The following is a 17978-nucleotide window of genomic DNA, read 5'->3' on the forward strand; positions in this document are numbered from 1 at the left end:
CCGTCGCCACCAAACAGGATATGGAATTAGATTCAAATTCCTAACAGATTCCTTTTCCAATTCCAATTCCAATTCCAATTCCTTTAGAAACATTTTGCAAACCAAACAACACCTAAGCTTCACTCCTCTCAAGAATAATCACTATTCTTTAGATGGTGAGTTTCGGTTGCTACTATTTGGTATCTCAATACTGGATGCACTTTCCATGATCGACATATGTGTGTGGGGCCAACTACACACATTTGTCCACCATATGGTGCATCTAAATGGAGGGTGTGAATAGAATCATTAAAAGAAGTAATTTATAACTTTCTCATAAGAGTTTTTGTTAATCAACTCATAATGAAAAGAATAAACCAAAAGGCCTTTGGCCTAGCAGTCAAGAGTGATCCTCTCAAATGAAAGGTCATGGGTTCAAGTCTCTTAGGAGACATAGGTGGTATTTAGGAGTAGGTTTAGATAGTTTGCCGTTTCAAAAAAAAAAAACTAGCATCTCAATTTTTAATATTATGGATCCTAATGCTAAAAAGAAACTAATTATTATGAAACAAACCAACAACACCCTAATAATCATCAAAAATCAAAGAAAAAAACAAGCCCAAAAGGGATAAGAAGTGCTTGATTTGTGGGGCATGCCCAAACCCTGGCTAACTGTAGCCCTCAACGACCGGTTTACTCCCTCTTGTCGAGCATTTGGCGAGTATGTCACAAACTCGTATAAATAAATGTTTCTTTATCATATCAATGATCAATCCACCTTGTAGGGGAGTTAAGCTGAGGTGAGGGTGTTAGATGAGTTTTTGAATTAGTGCAAAATGGTCCCTATCATTTTGGCAAGGTCCAAAAACTAGATATCTCATTTATATACTTTTGCTACAAGTAACAAGAAAGGAAATATATATATATATATATATATATATATATATATATATATATATATATCATTCAACACACTAATTCATTCCAAAATTTAGTTCCTTCAAATGTTTTTATCAAAACAAATCATTGTACAAGATAGAAGATAAAAGTGAGTCCAATATTTGACTTACATATTTGAAAAATAAGAGGAAAAAGTTATATTTTAATACCTATAATTTCAAACAACCAAAAAGTATTACATAATTATATATGTTATATAATGAATGAACAAGCTCTTTCTCTTCCAAGAGGCCAAAAAATGAGTTCCTTGGTTGCAAGCCAAAATCATATCATGAAGGTATGTGTAGACGGGGTCGATTACAGAAAACCCGACCATTAGCTTTCACAAATGCTGCTATTGCTAAACTTAATCCCCCCCAAAATAGGGAAAATACTAGTTGCCAAATATCATTTCGAACTACAAAACAAAACAAAAAAGAAAAAGATTTAATTAAAAGTTGAAAAAAATGAAAATTGATTAATTGGGGTTTTGAACCAACTCACCTTGCCTTAGTGACAACATGGCGAAAAAGAATCCCATGGCTATCAATGCAAAAGCAAGAGGGAAAGACTCCAAAAAACAAAAAACAATATCAATATTAGAAATAAAAAAAGGTAAAACCGAAATCCATAATTATTTTTTAAATTATACTCACTGCATAGGACTCGACCCTCTTTTTGGGCTTTTTTGGAGCCATGTCTCTAGACACGGAAACAATGTAATGTCCTTGTAGTAGATCCGTTGCATCCTATATGAATAACATTTAATAAATAAATAAATAAATAATTTAAACATGTAAATGGAAATACATTGCTATTTTTTCACTTAGCCTTTATAATTAAATTACCTGTTTTGTCCCATCAATGAAATTATTGAGGTAATAGCGCGTTAGGGCGCTTATACCATCTTTAACAAGCCCTTGGCTTGTCCTTTTTCCATATCTTAAAAAAAAAAAAAAAAAACAATTATATAAATTATTTATCAACCTTACAATAATAAAAAAAAAACAAATCAAATGAAAGTAGGTTGCTATTTACCTGACAAAATCTCCTTTCAAAGCAGGGGTGCCAGAATATTGAATGCTTATATCATCCCCATGATTTGCCCATACTGAAAAATAAAATTATGATTTTACATATTATATATATAATAAAGAGACTACAAATCCATGATTAAAAGAGGAAATTTGTTATAAAAAATACGTACATATTTTGAAGCAATCATCAAAATTAGGATAAGAGCTAATTTTTTTTTCAGCATCAAAAACACCAAGCCTTTGAAGTTGGAGTTCCAACATTTTACGCCCAATCATACTCTACAAAAAATAAAACAAAAAGAATCAAGATTTATAAATTTATATAAAAAAAAAGGTAGAGATATAATAATATACCTGTGTAACATTTGTGCGATCTAAGCAATCAATACAATTAGTTCTTACAACTCCAATTTGGGTTTCAATCTTTTCACCTTTATCATTTAGCAAGTAATACCTATAATTTTTTGACAAATAAAACATTTATCCTAAAAAAAATTAAGTTATTAATAACTTATTAAGATGAAATGTACCTATTATTAACAAGGAATTCCTCAATTTTATCATAAAGGAGAGATAGGCGTTCAAAATGCATGTGTCCACAGATCTTATGGAAATCAAAGTGAACGTATCTACAAAAAATAGCAATGTACTTTAATATATTTGTTTATTATAGCATTAATTAAATAATAATAACATTTAATTAATTAGATTGCAAATATGAGATAAAATTGTTACCTCAAATCATCACTAAGAATATTTTGTATTGAAGAGGCGTACTTTTCACATAATCGCCCTTCACCACCACCCTAAAATAACAAAGAATAAATTATTTCTTTATTTGGTGTTTAATGAGCTTCTAATATGCTTAATTTTCATTTTTTATATTAAAGTAATGTATAGGATAGAGTTAGAATTATATATATTGTATTTACATTTAAAAATTTTACATACCTTATTGACAAGATCAACAGCTATGACATTTCCATATTTCTTCCTTAAATCCAGAAAATGCCTCTCAGCAACTCGAGGCTGCAGAGTTCATATTAAGTGTAAGAAACTAACACAAATCAAGTAGAAACTAAATTCAATAAATAAAAACTTACTTTCATTTGTTATTTAATATGTTGCAATAATTATAAACACAAATCTAAGAAAGAAGACATTGTTAGTTATTTAAATTTGGTATATACTCACTGCTTCTTCAGGTTTCACAATCTGAAACTTAGGCTTATATGTCAAATCAACAACTTGTTCCCATAAGAATGGCATTGATCCTCGGACCTACAAAATAAATAATCCAAAAACTCTTTTTTGTAATAATGTGATTCGATAAAAATAAATTGTATAAGAATTATTTTCTTCAACATGCAATTATTGTGAAATTTCAGTTTATATACACATATATAAAGCAATTTCAAAAACTGTTACACTGGATACTATTTATTCACTTTAGATACATTCCAATTTCCAAATACATTAAAGATTTATACAATGGAGTTAAGAAATAAATATATATATATACCTGCACAAAAGATGCAGTAAATCCATTTAATTTTACAATTTGTTCACTTTCAACAAAATTTGCAACATAGCCATCAGAATCAGCTCCTCTTCTCCACATTCGTGTCCCTGTGTATATTTACAACTTTATACTTGAAGAAAACCGACTTGTGAACCTATATATCTATTTTCCTAATTTAATTTAGGGTTAAATGCAAGAAAATAGCAATCTACTTTCATTTCTTTTGTATTCCAACATTTTAATTTTTTATCAAGACATCATAATTTGAAAAATCTACCCAAATTACAGCAGTGAAAATGGCTTTGTATTTGGATGATTTTCAAAGTACAATGTTACAATAGAAAGAAATGAAAGTATTTGCATTTAACTCTTTAATTGAGAAGCATACATACCAGTTCTCCTAGTGCATCTTCTTGCAATTAGGGTGACATCTATTGTATCTTTTCCAATAGTTGACTGAAAGTTCTGAAAAGCTGATTATAAATTGAGGAAAAACAAAAACTTTTATGATTTAATAATGTATCCCAAATGGAGACAGATGTAGCAATTGTCCCACATTTATAGAAATTGATAACTATGAGCTCTCTCTTTCTTTATCTCACATACATAACACACTCATACTCATTCTATTATATATATATATATATATATATATATATATATATATTTTTTAAAAAGGATACACCCTTGGATGACAGGAAGCATGTACTTGTCAAGCTGCAAGGAGATAATGGTAAATTCAGGTATTCAGATTTATGAAAGATGAAGAAATTAGATTTTTAGACATGAAAAAACAAACCTTGCTATCAATGAGAATTTCCAACATATAATTGTTCCAAAGAAAACGAGGCTCTGCCTGTGACACAAAAATTACAAGTGTATAATAAATATATTTATATATAATAGGAAAATGTAAATTGGCAATCTTTATGCCAAAAAGCACCATTTTTGTATAGATATGCATGGGTGTAGATACAATTAAAAACATATAAAAGAAATGGGTCAAACGGGTTGGGTTGACCTGTTAACTTTTTTTCTATTTCTTAACTTCATAAACCATTATATATTAAATATAATGACAGGAAACTATTATTAAAAAAAAAAAAAGATTTAGTTTTTTGAATAAAATGATTTGGGAGGTTGTAAACATTTGGTTATACTTTGAGCAACTTTTAACTTGTTCAACTTATTAGATCCACTTTCTTTCCAGCTATCTTTTTATCAATAAAAATATAACCGAAATTGACTCATTTTCACATAAATGGACTAAATTACCCCCTCTACTTAAAAGGGAACACTTGCCTGTCTCCAAAGAGGAAGAAGCCTCGATTCATCACCCAAGTCATTCAACCGTTGTGCACTGAAAAGATAAAAATGATAGAAAAAGGTTCACTTGGTTTCTAATTTGATCACTAGACTTTAAAAACCAATCTTCTTTCTAAAAATAGATTTTTAAAGGAAAGACATGTTATATTTTATAAAAAAGATGAACCTTAATGTTATGTTAACATCATATGAAAAGTAGAGGCCAGGAGTCTTCTCTGCAACTTTTAACATGGCAGAAAACTCGGACTCTGTCTTTTTCTGCCAGAATTAGATTATATAATATTAAATATACAGTAAAGATAACAACAAACAAACAGATTTAAAAAATTAAAAGAGAAGTTCATTTCATAATTGCATTCACCTGTTCTTCAGGAGAGTTTTTCACTGAATGATCACATGGAAGGACTTTTAACTTTGAAACTTTGAAAATGGGATGACCCAAGTAGGATCCAACACATTCACGTTCAGATATGACAAATAGATATGATCCTGAAAAGGAAAAACAGTTGCTTAAAACCTAGGGACAGTTTGGTAATTTTACATTTATCTCAATCATCAGTTTTCTCACAACTACTTCTAATCAAAATCAAAATCAGTTTACCCAAAAACTAGAAACTGATTACTTGATCCGTGAATAATGCAAATCCTTATAATTTTTAATCAAACTTATGTCATTATATAGCATGTTTGGACTTATTACAAACAAAATCCAAAAGCAAGTAGGCATTACACAGATATACAGTTAATTAATATAATGATAAAAAATATATATACTACTATATTTATCATCCCACCTGCCAAAAGCTTTAGCATCCCAACAACACCAAAAATGGTCTGAACTTTTGGAGAGTGGCCAGTAGAGTTTGGAAGTTCATCTACATAAAAGGAAACAGTGATAAAACATTAGCCAAGATTTATAATAATCATAAACCATACAACTTTCATCAACAACAATAAAAATCATCTGGATCTCAGAAATGATCTAAAACAATCTATTTATAAAAGTATATTGGTTTGAATAATGACTTTTGAAGTCCATTCATCATATTAGAAATTTAGTAAAAGTATGTGTTGTTATTTATTGCAATTTTACAAACTAACTAGGGAGATATATCCTACTTCTACTCTACTTCCAGTGGATGAGCATCTATCCTAGGTAACAATCACAATTGGCAAATTAGGTTGCAAAAGAGGAAATGTTGTAATTCATAGAGACAACACAAAATGAAAATTGTCTGGAAATTTTAATGGAAATGAAGGAAAACATTCTAATCTAATCGAGTAGTATATTGTACATGGATTACTAAACTAAATTACAAACTTCAAATAGTTTTTCAGCATCGGAACTTATTCTACAGCAGATGTGAGATGATCAAATCTCGTGGCTTATTGTAATTAAGGTAAACCCCTCCACCAAAATTATAGTCTTGTACAACATGATATTTCAATACAAATTCAATAAGTTCCAAATCGAAGAGAAAGTAATGAAATCGAGAACAAACCAAGGAGAGTCAGGGCCCCATTAAGACGACTGATTGCCAAACAAGATCCAGAAGAACCATCACTAGGCTCCACAACAAATTGATCAGAATACTCCCATAATCTCATACGCGTATACAATTTCTGAGAAGGATCTGCCTTGGCCAACATTTTTTTGTCCTCCGATCCCTTCGTAACTATCAGTTTCAGCAGAATTGAATTATATGGAAACAGATAGGAGAAAAATTGAAGACGGAGATGGGAGAGAGTGAAGAATCAATGAAGAGAAATGTGTATAGCGGCCGGCCGGTTGTTAATGGAAGGGCTTGGATTAGATCTTGAAGAACTTGAATGCTTATGAAGGAACCAGATGCTTCAAATTATGTCTCTGTGCTACCCACGTTAGAATATTGGAAAGATAATCAAATCGATCAATAATTCATGTTCAAATCTTAAAAGTTAATTAAGTTTATTACCCTGATTTTATAATAGTCTAATCACCAAAATGACCAAATGTGAATAGCTTATAAAAATATGAAAAAAATATTCTAATAAAAACTAATTTTGAAAAATATATAAGGATAAACTTATTAAGGAACATAGTATAGGTTTTATTCACGTTAAATCTTTTTAAGTTATTTTTTGTCCATATATTATCATTGTATTTGTTTTGATCATTCATATTACATCCCTATTTCTTATAACGTTATGTAGGTTTTAACCGGGCATAAGGATCTAATGTGAACAGTCCAAACATATTTAATGGTAATATATGGACAAAAAAAATATAAGAGACCAAATGTGAACAAAATCTAAACTATGTTACCTTATAAGTCATTAACCTTTTTTACAATAGTTTATCCACATCACTAGAGAAACGGTTTGGTCTTTGGGGACCAGTCTCGCTGTTTGATGAGCATGCGTAGTATTAGGTAGTTGGTCAGGTAAATGTTAACCAAACCAATAAGACTTAGTAGTACTAGGGTGAGCAACCGGTCCGAATCGGACCGGACCCGATTTAGAATCGGAACCGCTTTAGACCAATAATGAGAACGATAATTGGATCGGTTAGACTACATCGGTTCTGGTTTTTTTGTTAAATGCTCGGTCGGAATGGGTACATGTCCTTATGCAATTGGTACAACTAGTTAATGCTTTGAGACAAAATGATTAAAATAATATCAAATCAACCATAAAAAATTAACCCACTAGATAAAGAAATCAGGTGTTTATAGTGTCTAAAATGAAGTACAAAAAGTAAACTCAATGTTCAAATAACATAAATTCAGCTTTGATACGTTATGTTTCGGGATCTGTAACTCAATCAACATGCAACCAAATAAGGTGTTTATATAGTCTAGAATGAAGTATACAACAAACGATGTGTTGAAAAAAATCATGGCATTCCGACTTCAATTAAAGGAGTTATGACAATTTATAGAAGATGAAAGATTGAGTAGGACCAAGCTCAAACTGAAACATCTCTCATACAGACTAGTAGAAATGCAGTTCAATGGTAACATAGAAGACGCCCAAAGCTGCCATGTCATAAGGATGTAATGTCAACAGTCGAAACAAGTCCACAAGGATATAATATGGACACTCTAAACAAGTTCAATGGTAATATATGGATAAAAAAGTGTAATGGACTAAATATGAACAAAACCTAAAGTATGTTACCTACACCAATCGGTCAGGTCATAAGGATGTAATGTGAACAGTCCAAACAAGTTCAATGATAATATGTGGACAATAAAAAACTAAAAGGACTAAATATAAACATGTGGAAAAGTTGCCTCCAAAATTAGCAAGTGACAAATAGTTCAGGGGTTATTTCTGTAACTTATCATTTACTATTCATAGTTTGACTATGAATAGTAATATAAGTGTGAAATTGAAAATGAGAATGGACGGTGAGTTACATGTGGGGCGCCTAACTTCTTCTTCGCCTACAATTATGGACGGCTTTTTCTTTCCTTTTCATATGTTCTCTTTTGGCTATAAATAGCCTAAGCCAGAAGGCTTGAAAAATAATAACCCACGAACCAAATCAAATATATATATATATATATATATATATATATATATATATATATATATATATATATATATATATATATATATATATATATTGATACACCACCGTATATTTTAGCTCTCCCACTCTATTTGTAATCTCTTTCATAATCCCTGTAAACACTGCAAATTATAGTGAATTGTTTCTCGGCTTCTTCCGCCCGTGGTTTTTTCCCGATTTGGGTTTCCACGTAAATTCCTGTGTCTCTATTCTATTTATTTTATTCGTATTACGTTGTGATTATTACGCTTTGATAATTTTTGATCCCATTCCGCATTGAGCTAATATTATTTAAGTCAATTTGGATCCGTCGTATTTTACAACAATTGGTATCAGAGCATCCAGGTTGTGATATTAGCTCGTTGGGATCATTTTATCAAGTAATTAATCATGTCTTCGGTAAAATACGATATTCCACTACTGGATCGTAACACCCGATTTCCGTTGTGGCAAGTAAAGATGAGAGACATTCTCATTCAGATGGATTTACACAAGGCGCTCTTGGGTTTCAATATGATGCCCGATACATGGACCGAAGAAGAAAAGGAGATGAAAGATCAGATTCGTTTGCACTTGTCAAACGATGTTTTGCAAGATGTTCTAAAAGAAACGTCAGCGGCTTCTTTATGGCTAAAGTTGGAGCAACTGTTGATGACTAAGAGCTTACCAAACAAGTTGCATTTGAAGCAACGGTTGTTCAATCTCAAGATGATTGAAGGAGGCTCTTTAGCTGAACATATATCCACATTTAAAGAGTTAGTAAATAACTTAGAGAATATGGATGTTCAGTATGAAGATGAAGACTTGGCTCTATTCTTACTATCGACGTTGCCAGAATCCTATAGCCATTTTCGTGATACTATTATCTATAGCCGTGACACTCTAGTTTTAGATGAAGTCTATACAGCTTTGGATTCCAAAGAGAAGATGAAGCATATTACTGGTGGTGGTTCAAGTGATGCTAAAGCCGAAGGTTTGAATGCCAGAGGAAGAACAACAGAGAGAAGTAGAACTTCTCAATCTTCCAACAGAACCAGATCCAAGTCAAAAGGCAAACGAAAGTTTTGCAACTATTGTCACAAGAAGGGACATGTGCTTGAAGAATGCTTCAAGTTGAAGAACAAAGAAAAAGAGAAGACGGCAGCAAATGGTAAACAAGCTAGCACTTCGGGTGAAGCCGATCTAGCTGAGGTCGAAGGTATGGGAGAACTTTTGACAGTTTATTCAGATAAACTGGATTCCACTGGTGATTGGATACTCGACTCTGGTTGTACTTTTCATATGTGTCACAACAAAAGTTGGTTTTACACATTTGAAAAGGTTAACCAGGGCTATGTGTTGATGAGTAACAATACTACATGTCCAGTTCTTGGACATGGTTCAGTCAGGATCCGTATGTTTGACGGAGTTATTCGAACCATGGGGGATGTTAGATATGTTCCTGACCTCAGAAGAAACTTGTTATCTCTCAGTTTCTTTGACAAAAAGGGATACGAGTTTGCTGGTAAAGGTGGAGTTCTCAGGGTATTCAAAGACGGTTCCGACAAACTGAGAGTCGAACGAAAAACCTCAGATCTTTACTTTCTTGACGGGCAAACAATTTCGAGTGATGCTGCTGTTGTTTCAAAGTCTCTTTCTGATCCAGATCAGTCCCGTCTTTGGCACCTTCGACTCGGCCATATGAGTTTTCAAGGCATGTCAGAATTGAGTCGAAGAGGTTTACTTGGTCAACAAAAGATTGTTGATTTGGATTTCTGTGAAGACTGTGTATATGGCAAAGCAAAACGAGTGAGGTTTGCAAGTGGTATCCATACAACGAAAGGACCACTTGATTATGTTCACTCGGATTTGTGGGGACCGGCTCGAGTTGCTTCAAAAGATGGAGCTATTTATATGCTCACTATTATTGATGATTTCTCCAGGAAGGTGTGGTCTTTCTTCTTAAAACATAAAGGAGACGTTTTCTCTACCTTCAGAAATTGGAAAGTTCAGGTTGAAAAGCAATCAGGTCTGGTGGTAAAGTATCTTCGTACGGATAATGGACTTGAGTTTTGCTCAGAAGAGTTTAATGTCTATTGTCAAAAGGAAGGCATTACTCGACATCGCACAGTAGTCCATTCACCTCAACAAAATGGTGTAGCTGAAAGGATGAATCGCACCATTATGGAGAAGGTCCGGTGTATGCTTTCTAATTCCAAATTGCCAAAGTCTTTTTGGGCGGAGGCTGCTTCGACTGCTTGCTATGTTATCAACCGATCACCGTCACGAGCAATCGAGAAGAAAACTCCGTTTGAATTATGGTCCGGTAAAGCTGCCAATTATTCAGATTTAAAACCATTCGGATGTCCAGCGTATGCACGAGTTGACAATGGGAAGCTAGAACCAAGAGAAATCAAATGTGTTTTTCTTGGGTACAATCAAGGTGTAAAGGGTTACAAGTTATGGAGCTTTGATTTGAAGAAAATTATCATCTCAAGAGATGTTACTTTTGATGAGTCTGCTATATTTCAACCAGTTGCTGACTCTTCTAAAAGAACAGATGCATCAGATGTATCATCCGAAGCAAATAAAGAGAATGCTCAAATGGAGGTGGAGCTTCCTACTTCACCTACCACTAATCAGAGTACAAATCAGCATCAAGATTCTTCTTCGTCGGATGAGCATGTTGTTGGTGAAGATTCAACACCTTCACAACCACAAGCTACTACTCCAAGCATTGCAAGAGATAGACCAAGAAGACAGATTATTCCTCCGAAGAGGTATGCTGAATCTGATTTGGTTGCCTATGCTTTTATTGTTGCTGATAATATTGAGTCCGCAACGGAGCCTACGAATTATGACGAGGCTATCGAATCTGAAGACTCAAATGATTGGATGCTCGCTATGCAAAATGAGATGGAATCCTTGCAGCGAAACAGTACTTGGAATTTAGTTCCTATTCCGAAAGGGAAGAGACCAGTTAAATGCAAGTGGGTCTACAAGCTCAAGGAACCTGTCAACCCAAATGATAAACCAAGATACAAAGCTCGGTTAGTAGCTAAAGGCTACAGTCAGATTCCTGGTATTGATTACACTGACATTTATTCCCCAGTTGTCAAACATACTTCCATTCGTGTGTTGTTGGGGTTGGTTGCTTCTAACGATTTTGAGTTAGAACAACTTGATGTCACTACAACTTTCCTAAATGGTGAGCTTGAGGAAGAGATTTTTATGCAACAACCTGAAGGTTTTGTAGTTCCTGGAAAGGAGAACTACGTATGCAAGTTGAACAAATCTCTTTATGGCCTCAAGCAGTCTCCTAGACAATGGTACAAGAGGTTCGATTCTTTCATGACCAGTCACAAATTCAGCAGGTGCACCTATGATAGCTGCGTTTATTTCAAGAAAGGTGACAATGGTTCAAAGATCTACTTACTCTTGTACGTGGATGACATGTTGATTGCAGCGAAAGATATGAAGGAGATTCAGAAGTTAAAAGACCAGTTGAAAGCTGAATTTGAAATGAGGGACTTAGGAGCTGCCAAAAAGATTTTAGGTATGGAAATTATTCGTGACAGGAAGTCTAGGATCTTGTATCTTTCTCAGAAAAGTTATATTGAGAAAGTCCTAGGACGCTTCAGTATGCACGAAACAAAGTTTGTCAACACACCTTTTGCAGCTCATTTCAAGCTATCATCCGCTTTGAGTCCTACTAATGAGACTGATATGGCTTACATGGCACGTGTTCCATACTCTAGTGCTGTTGGATCTTTGATGTATGCTATGATCTGCATGCGCCCTGATTTGGCTTATGCTGTTAGCATGGTTAGTAGATACATGGCGAACCCAGGGAAAGAACACTGGAAAGCAGTACAGTGGATTTTTCGTTATTTACGCGGCACGTCTTCTACGTGTTTAAGTTTTGGTAAATCTAACACTGGGGTGTTCGGATATGTTGATTCAAATTATGGCAAAGATTTGGATAAACGAAGATCAATTACAGGGTATGTGTTTACTCTAAATGGTTGTGCTGTTAGTTGGAAAGCCCAGTTACAGTCTACAGTTGCCCTGTCTTCTACCGAGGCAGAGTACATGGCGATTACAGAAGCAGTTAAGGAAGATATCTGGTTGAAGGGGTTATTTGGAGAACTCGATGATAGAATAAAGGTGACCACAGTTTTCTGTGACAACCAGAGTGCTATCTTCTTGAGTAAAGATCAAATGTTTCATGACCGAACAAAGCATGTTGATATTCGTTATCATTTTGTGCGGGATATCATTGAAAAAGGTGATTGTGTTGTGGACAAGATTCATACAGATTATAATCCCGCTGATATGTTCACTAAAAGTCTTCCTATAGCCAAGTTCAAATTATGTTTGGACATGGTGGGTGTTTCTGATCGCAGTTGAGCCTGAAGGCTCGTGGTGGAGGAAGTATTATTTATTTTTCGGAAACAATTTTTTCTCTATATAAAATTTGCAGGTTCTTATGGAAGTTTTAGAGTTTGGTGAGCTATAGGTTTTGACTAATCGTAAAGCATGACTTGCTTAATTTTGATGTCAAGGTGGAGATTGTGGAAAAGTTGCCTCCAAAATTAGCAAGTGACAAATAGTTCAAGGGTTATTTCTGTAACTTATCATTTACTATTCATAGTTTGACTATGAATAGTAATATAAGTGTGAAATTGAAAATGAGAATGGACGGTGAGTTACATGTGGGGCGCCTAACTTCTTCTTCACCTACAATTATGGACGGCTTTTTCTTTCCTTTTCATATGTTCTCTTTTGGCTATAAATAGCCTAAGCCAGAAGGCTTGAAAAATAATAACCCACGAACCAAATCAAATATATATATATATATATATATATATATATATATATATATATATATATATATACATAGCCAGAAGGCTTGAAAAATAATAACCCACGAACCAAATCAAATATATATATATATATATATATATATATATATATATATATATGTATAGTAAAGCATTATATATATATATATATATATTGATACACCACCGTATATTTTAGCTCTCCCACTCTATTTGTAATCTCTTTCATAATCCCTGTAAACACTGCAAATTATAGTGAATTGTTTCTCGGCTTCCTCCGCCCGTGGTTTTTTCCCGATTTGGGTTTCCACGTAAATTCCTGTGTCTCTATTCTATTTATTTTATTCGTATTACGTTGTGATTATTACGCTTTGATAATTTTTGATCCCATTCCGCATTGAGCTAATATTATTTAAGTCAATTTGGATCCGTCGTATTTTACAACAAAACAAAACATAAATTATATTACCATTATAATTCATAACCCACATATTTATAAATTACTTGTATGTGATTATAATTCGTAAGGATAACAATATTTGTTCTCTGTAAATATTTAATCATTTAAGATATTTATTTTTATGCCTTACTATTGAACTCTATTATGGTATTCAAAATAAATCATTATGACCGGATATTACTGGTCATAATTGTATATTTTAAACATCAAAAACAAGTTTTAATGGTAATATGTGTAGCAAAAAAACTTAAGTGACTAAATATGTATATGGAACAAATTTCGTTACCTTAGAAATCATTGTCTTTTTCTAAGACACGAATGTTTTTTACAAAAACTATGGAATGACATTTTAGCCCGACAATATTTTTGGAATTGGTATAATCAGTCCCTAAACTATGTTTGTTGTTTTATCTGGGCATAAGGTGGATTTTGTTTGGTTTAAATAGTCATTTTTGACAAAATGAAGGCGTAATTGGGTTACTCCTAACGTCAAATCATTTATTTGGTCTAATTATTTATTTGTTTATTATAGGGGAAATTATATGTCTCCCTCCTTCTCCTTTTCTCTCTCTCTCTCTCTCTCTCTCTCTCCCTCTCATACATACACACAATTCATCTCCCTCTCTTGTTCATCATTTTCTTCAGGCATAAGGTCAGTGTTCACCTTCTTTACAGTCTTTTGTTCTTTTTTACACTTAATGGAGACTAACTAATGGTATTAAATTTCTTTTCTTTTATAAGTCTTGACATGGGAAGATGTTGAAATCCCCGATCCAAAAGTGGGAGAAATCAAGTTGAAGCAAAATGCAATTGGTCTAAATTTCTTAGATTATAAATTAAAACTTGCTTAATATGAAGGAAAAAACGATTTCGATAGGCTGAACTTGGGCACATACAATCTTGGTACATGCAGCAACAGGTGTAGTCAAATATTTGATATGTCACGGAGCCACCATTTACGAACAATGTCGACCAAAGAGAAGGTTTTGCACATAATTTTATCGATCTAACTATTAGCCCCTAAAGCCCAATAAACCTAAAGGGCTTCATTGCAATTTTGAATTTACATTTGTTAGGAATATGATTGATCATTACCTTGTTACTTTTGTTGTTCGTTATATGTTCTTGCGGAAATGGCGGTGGTGACTGAAGGGGAATGGTTTGGAGATGTGTGTTTGACCGAAAGAGATGTGTATCATTTCCAATGTAAATTGGAGATGGTGTTGGATACAATATGGCTTTCAGGAGGTGGTGCATTTGTGTTGAAAGGATGAAGAGAGCTACTTTGACCATTATAAGGAATGTGATCCTTCTTTTTAAAGCTTAAATCTCGAAAAATGTCCCTTGAAGATGAAGATGAGTGCCATTGGATGAGATACCAGGAGACTGGAATGAAGCCTTTTGTAACGCCCGTGTTTTAGGGCTAGGCATAAATATTGATATAATAGTCTAGGTTAACCTTTGTAACTTATTTCGAAATAATAAGAGTGTATTATTTGAGTATTATGTGTTTTATGCTTAATTGTGTGGCTTAATTGAATTAAGAATAAAGATAAGCGTAAAAATAAAATGTTAGATAGAACCGATATCGATACATGAAGACGTAGTGGTCGTGACAAGGATTCCGAATATGTAAAGAATGCCGAAATCCGAGTTATAATGAAGAAGTTATGACCTGTCGAAGTTTCGCGACAGAAACGGCACGACGCTGTATGACGTAAAATATGAATTTAAGATAGAGTGATATTTAGCCTTAGTGATCTAAACGAAAGTCGTAGAATACGTTAAACCGAGAACGTGCATAAAAAGAACGTCTAAATCTGACTTCGTATGAGGTAGTTATGATTTTTCTAAGTTTCAGCTTAGCGGTATGCAGCCCAAAGTTCGAATATGAGATCGAATGGTTTCTAGCCGAAACAATCTAAACGAGAATCAAAGATCTCGTCAATAGTAGTCCAACGGTAAAAAGACAGACGAAAACGGACGGCAGATAAAGAAGTTATGAATTTGTAACGGAGTTTTCCTGTCCCGGCCTACTAAAAATAATATAATAAAAATAAATTCAAAATTAACCGACGGAGTCTAAACGAGAGTTGTAGAGCATAATCTCACATACGCGTGGATATAAAGAACGTCGAAAACGGAGCTCCCATGCAAATCCCAGTAATCTATGCATTAACCCTTAGTGATAGACATTACCCACTAGTACTCCAAGCAAATGTCAAATCACTCCTTATCTTCCCTTATTGAAAACGTGAACTACTCTCTCACTTCTCATATCCATATTCAGTAAAATCCTAAGAACACTCTCATTTTCTCTCAAATACTCCTCCCAAGAGCAAAGTTAAGGATCTTGCTGGAAGCAAAATTCTCAAATCTTCCCTGGAGTTTTTCTAAAGTAAGTTCTCCACTCATCTAAGATTTTATATAATCTTCAAGATGAATCCATATTATTTTACTCATAATAATATGTGATAATCAACCTTAGGACAACATTCTTGCCAGAGGAGTTCCTCATCTCAGCGAAAAGTTTTAGCTTGAGATCTTCACTCCATAACTCCAAACAACTCCTCAACCAACTCAAGGTGAGCTTCATACCCCTATTTTTTTTTCGAGATTTCTATTGTTTTTGGGGGAGAATACAAGTCAAATCTTGTCTAAATTCTTGGATAATTGCATGTATTTGTATGTTTAGTGTGTGAGTTGAAATATTATTATTTTATTTCAATCTTCATGAACGTGAAACTTCACAGATTTCATGAAAATCATAAAAATGTTTAAAAATCACCACAAAAAGAATACTTTGTATACAAAAAGAGTCATTCAAGGTTTTTGGGTGTGTCCAATATACCCCCTTATTACATATCTAGAAATAAAAAAGTTGCTAAAATAGACCTTATAAGTGGTCACTATTTCTAGAATCTTCAAAGTTTGGAACTTTATGCCCTATCAATGACTTCTTGCAAACTGATAGGGAGTATTTTATGAATATTTAATATAAATATTTGCTTCAAGAAAATGTACGATTAAAGCCTTTATGACAGAAATATTTGCATGTCATAAACTGTTGTCGTAAAACCTCCAAGAACATAAGTAATCTTCTATATATCATAAAACAGAAAATGCGAGTCATAACCGTCAGTTATAAATTTATACAAATTATAACTTGACACTTTTTCTCTTGACAAAAATGACTTATTTTTCAATAAACGAAAAGGAACGAACGAGCACAATCAACGATATGGAACGAGAACGATATTTCTATTCAATGAGTATGAATTTCATTATTTATCTAACAAATAATGGATCTCTAACGATTGCTCAAAAGGTTGTTAATATTCTAGTCAGACAAATCTCAAAAGTACCTAAATATAAAAATATTAGTGTACGTCTAAAGTCCTGTAAGGAGTTATAGCCAGAGTCTCCTGGAGGGAGAGCGGGAATTTGTGTATAGATCTATATGGGGTTGACACCCCGCACCTTCGCTGTTCGCTACAGCTAGACAGACCAGTCTAGGGTGACAAATGTCTTTTCCAAACCGAGGGCGCCTGAGAAACGCCAAAACAGGCACTCCGTCAGATTAGTATGGTTATAACGACTCACTAGAATATGTTATGTCATCTAGAAATTTATGTAAGGAAAACCTCATAAATAAATTTTGGCACGTTGTGTTGACTGTGCTACACATGACAGGTGATGGTCCGCATTTGTTGCGTCGACTGTCCCATCGCGTAGAAAGTTCACAATTGCCATGTTGATTCTTTCTCCTAACAAGTATAGAGTCGTAATACTGCTATTTTACAAATTAAAAAGCGTAGGACTCTATGGAAATCGTTTGTAAACGATTTTGAAAACGATAAACTAACCCACACATATACATAGTTGGAACTAGAACTTACGAATATTTTATAGCAGAAAATATAGGATTTTCTGGAGAAAACGATTTTCTACGATTTCGATAATGATAAACTAGAACGCACACTCAATTTTACTCGATAAGAGGAACAAAATTTTCAACCATATTCTCTTTTTGAAAATAAGGGATTTTTCTGGAAACGGTTGACTACTACTATTCAAAAGAACTATTCTCAAACACAACTCGCCTTTATAAATTTTACTACTTTTCAAAATCATTCCTTATAAAGATGAACAAAAGTAACGACATGCACACATATATCCATGATTTTCAAAGCAAGGCTTCAAACGATTTCATAGAAAATATCGGATTTTTTGAAAGTACAATGAGAACGATTCTAAACAAGTGTAAACGATTTTATACAAAAATGCTTATGAACTCACCAACTTTTTAGTTGACGCTTTTCAAAACGACTTGTAT

The 17978-nt window shown here is 33.4% G+C and overlaps 1 protein-coding gene across 1 annotated transcript; it reads right to left on the bottom strand.

The window, feature by feature from the left end:
* Positions 1 to 961: 961 nt before the first annotated feature.
* LOC145132614 (phosphoinositide phosphatase SAC7-like) lies at positions 962 to 6713 on the bottom strand. Its single transcript, XM_079067471.1, has 20 exons — positions 6306 to 6713; positions 5598 to 5678; positions 5165 to 5292; positions 4970 to 5061; positions 4776 to 4837; positions 4277 to 4329; positions 4161 to 4194; positions 3870 to 3950; positions 3478 to 3584; positions 3150 to 3236; positions 2907 to 2984; positions 2691 to 2761; positions 2486 to 2584; positions 2310 to 2409; positions 2126 to 2234; positions 1957 to 2029; positions 1767 to 1860; positions 1575 to 1667; positions 1423 to 1489; positions 962 to 1336 (listed from the first exon to the last, which is right to left on the bottom strand). The coding sequence occupies exons 1-20, from the start codon at positions 6451 to 6453 to the stop codon at positions 1209 to 1211; spliced, it is 1785 nt and encodes a 594-aa protein (XP_078923597.1). The 5' UTR covers positions 6454 to 6713; the 3' UTR covers positions 962 to 1208.
* Between the last annotated feature and the right edge of the window lie 11265 nt (positions 6714 to 17978).

Source organism: Lactuca virosa, chromosome 8, assembly GCF_052849685.1.
Source record: "Lactuca virosa cultivar CGN04683 chromosome 8, Lactuca_virosa_CGN04683_v6, whole genome shotgun sequence".
NCBI lineage: Eukaryota > Viridiplantae > Streptophyta > Magnoliopsida > Asterales > Asteraceae > Lactuca > Lactuca virosa.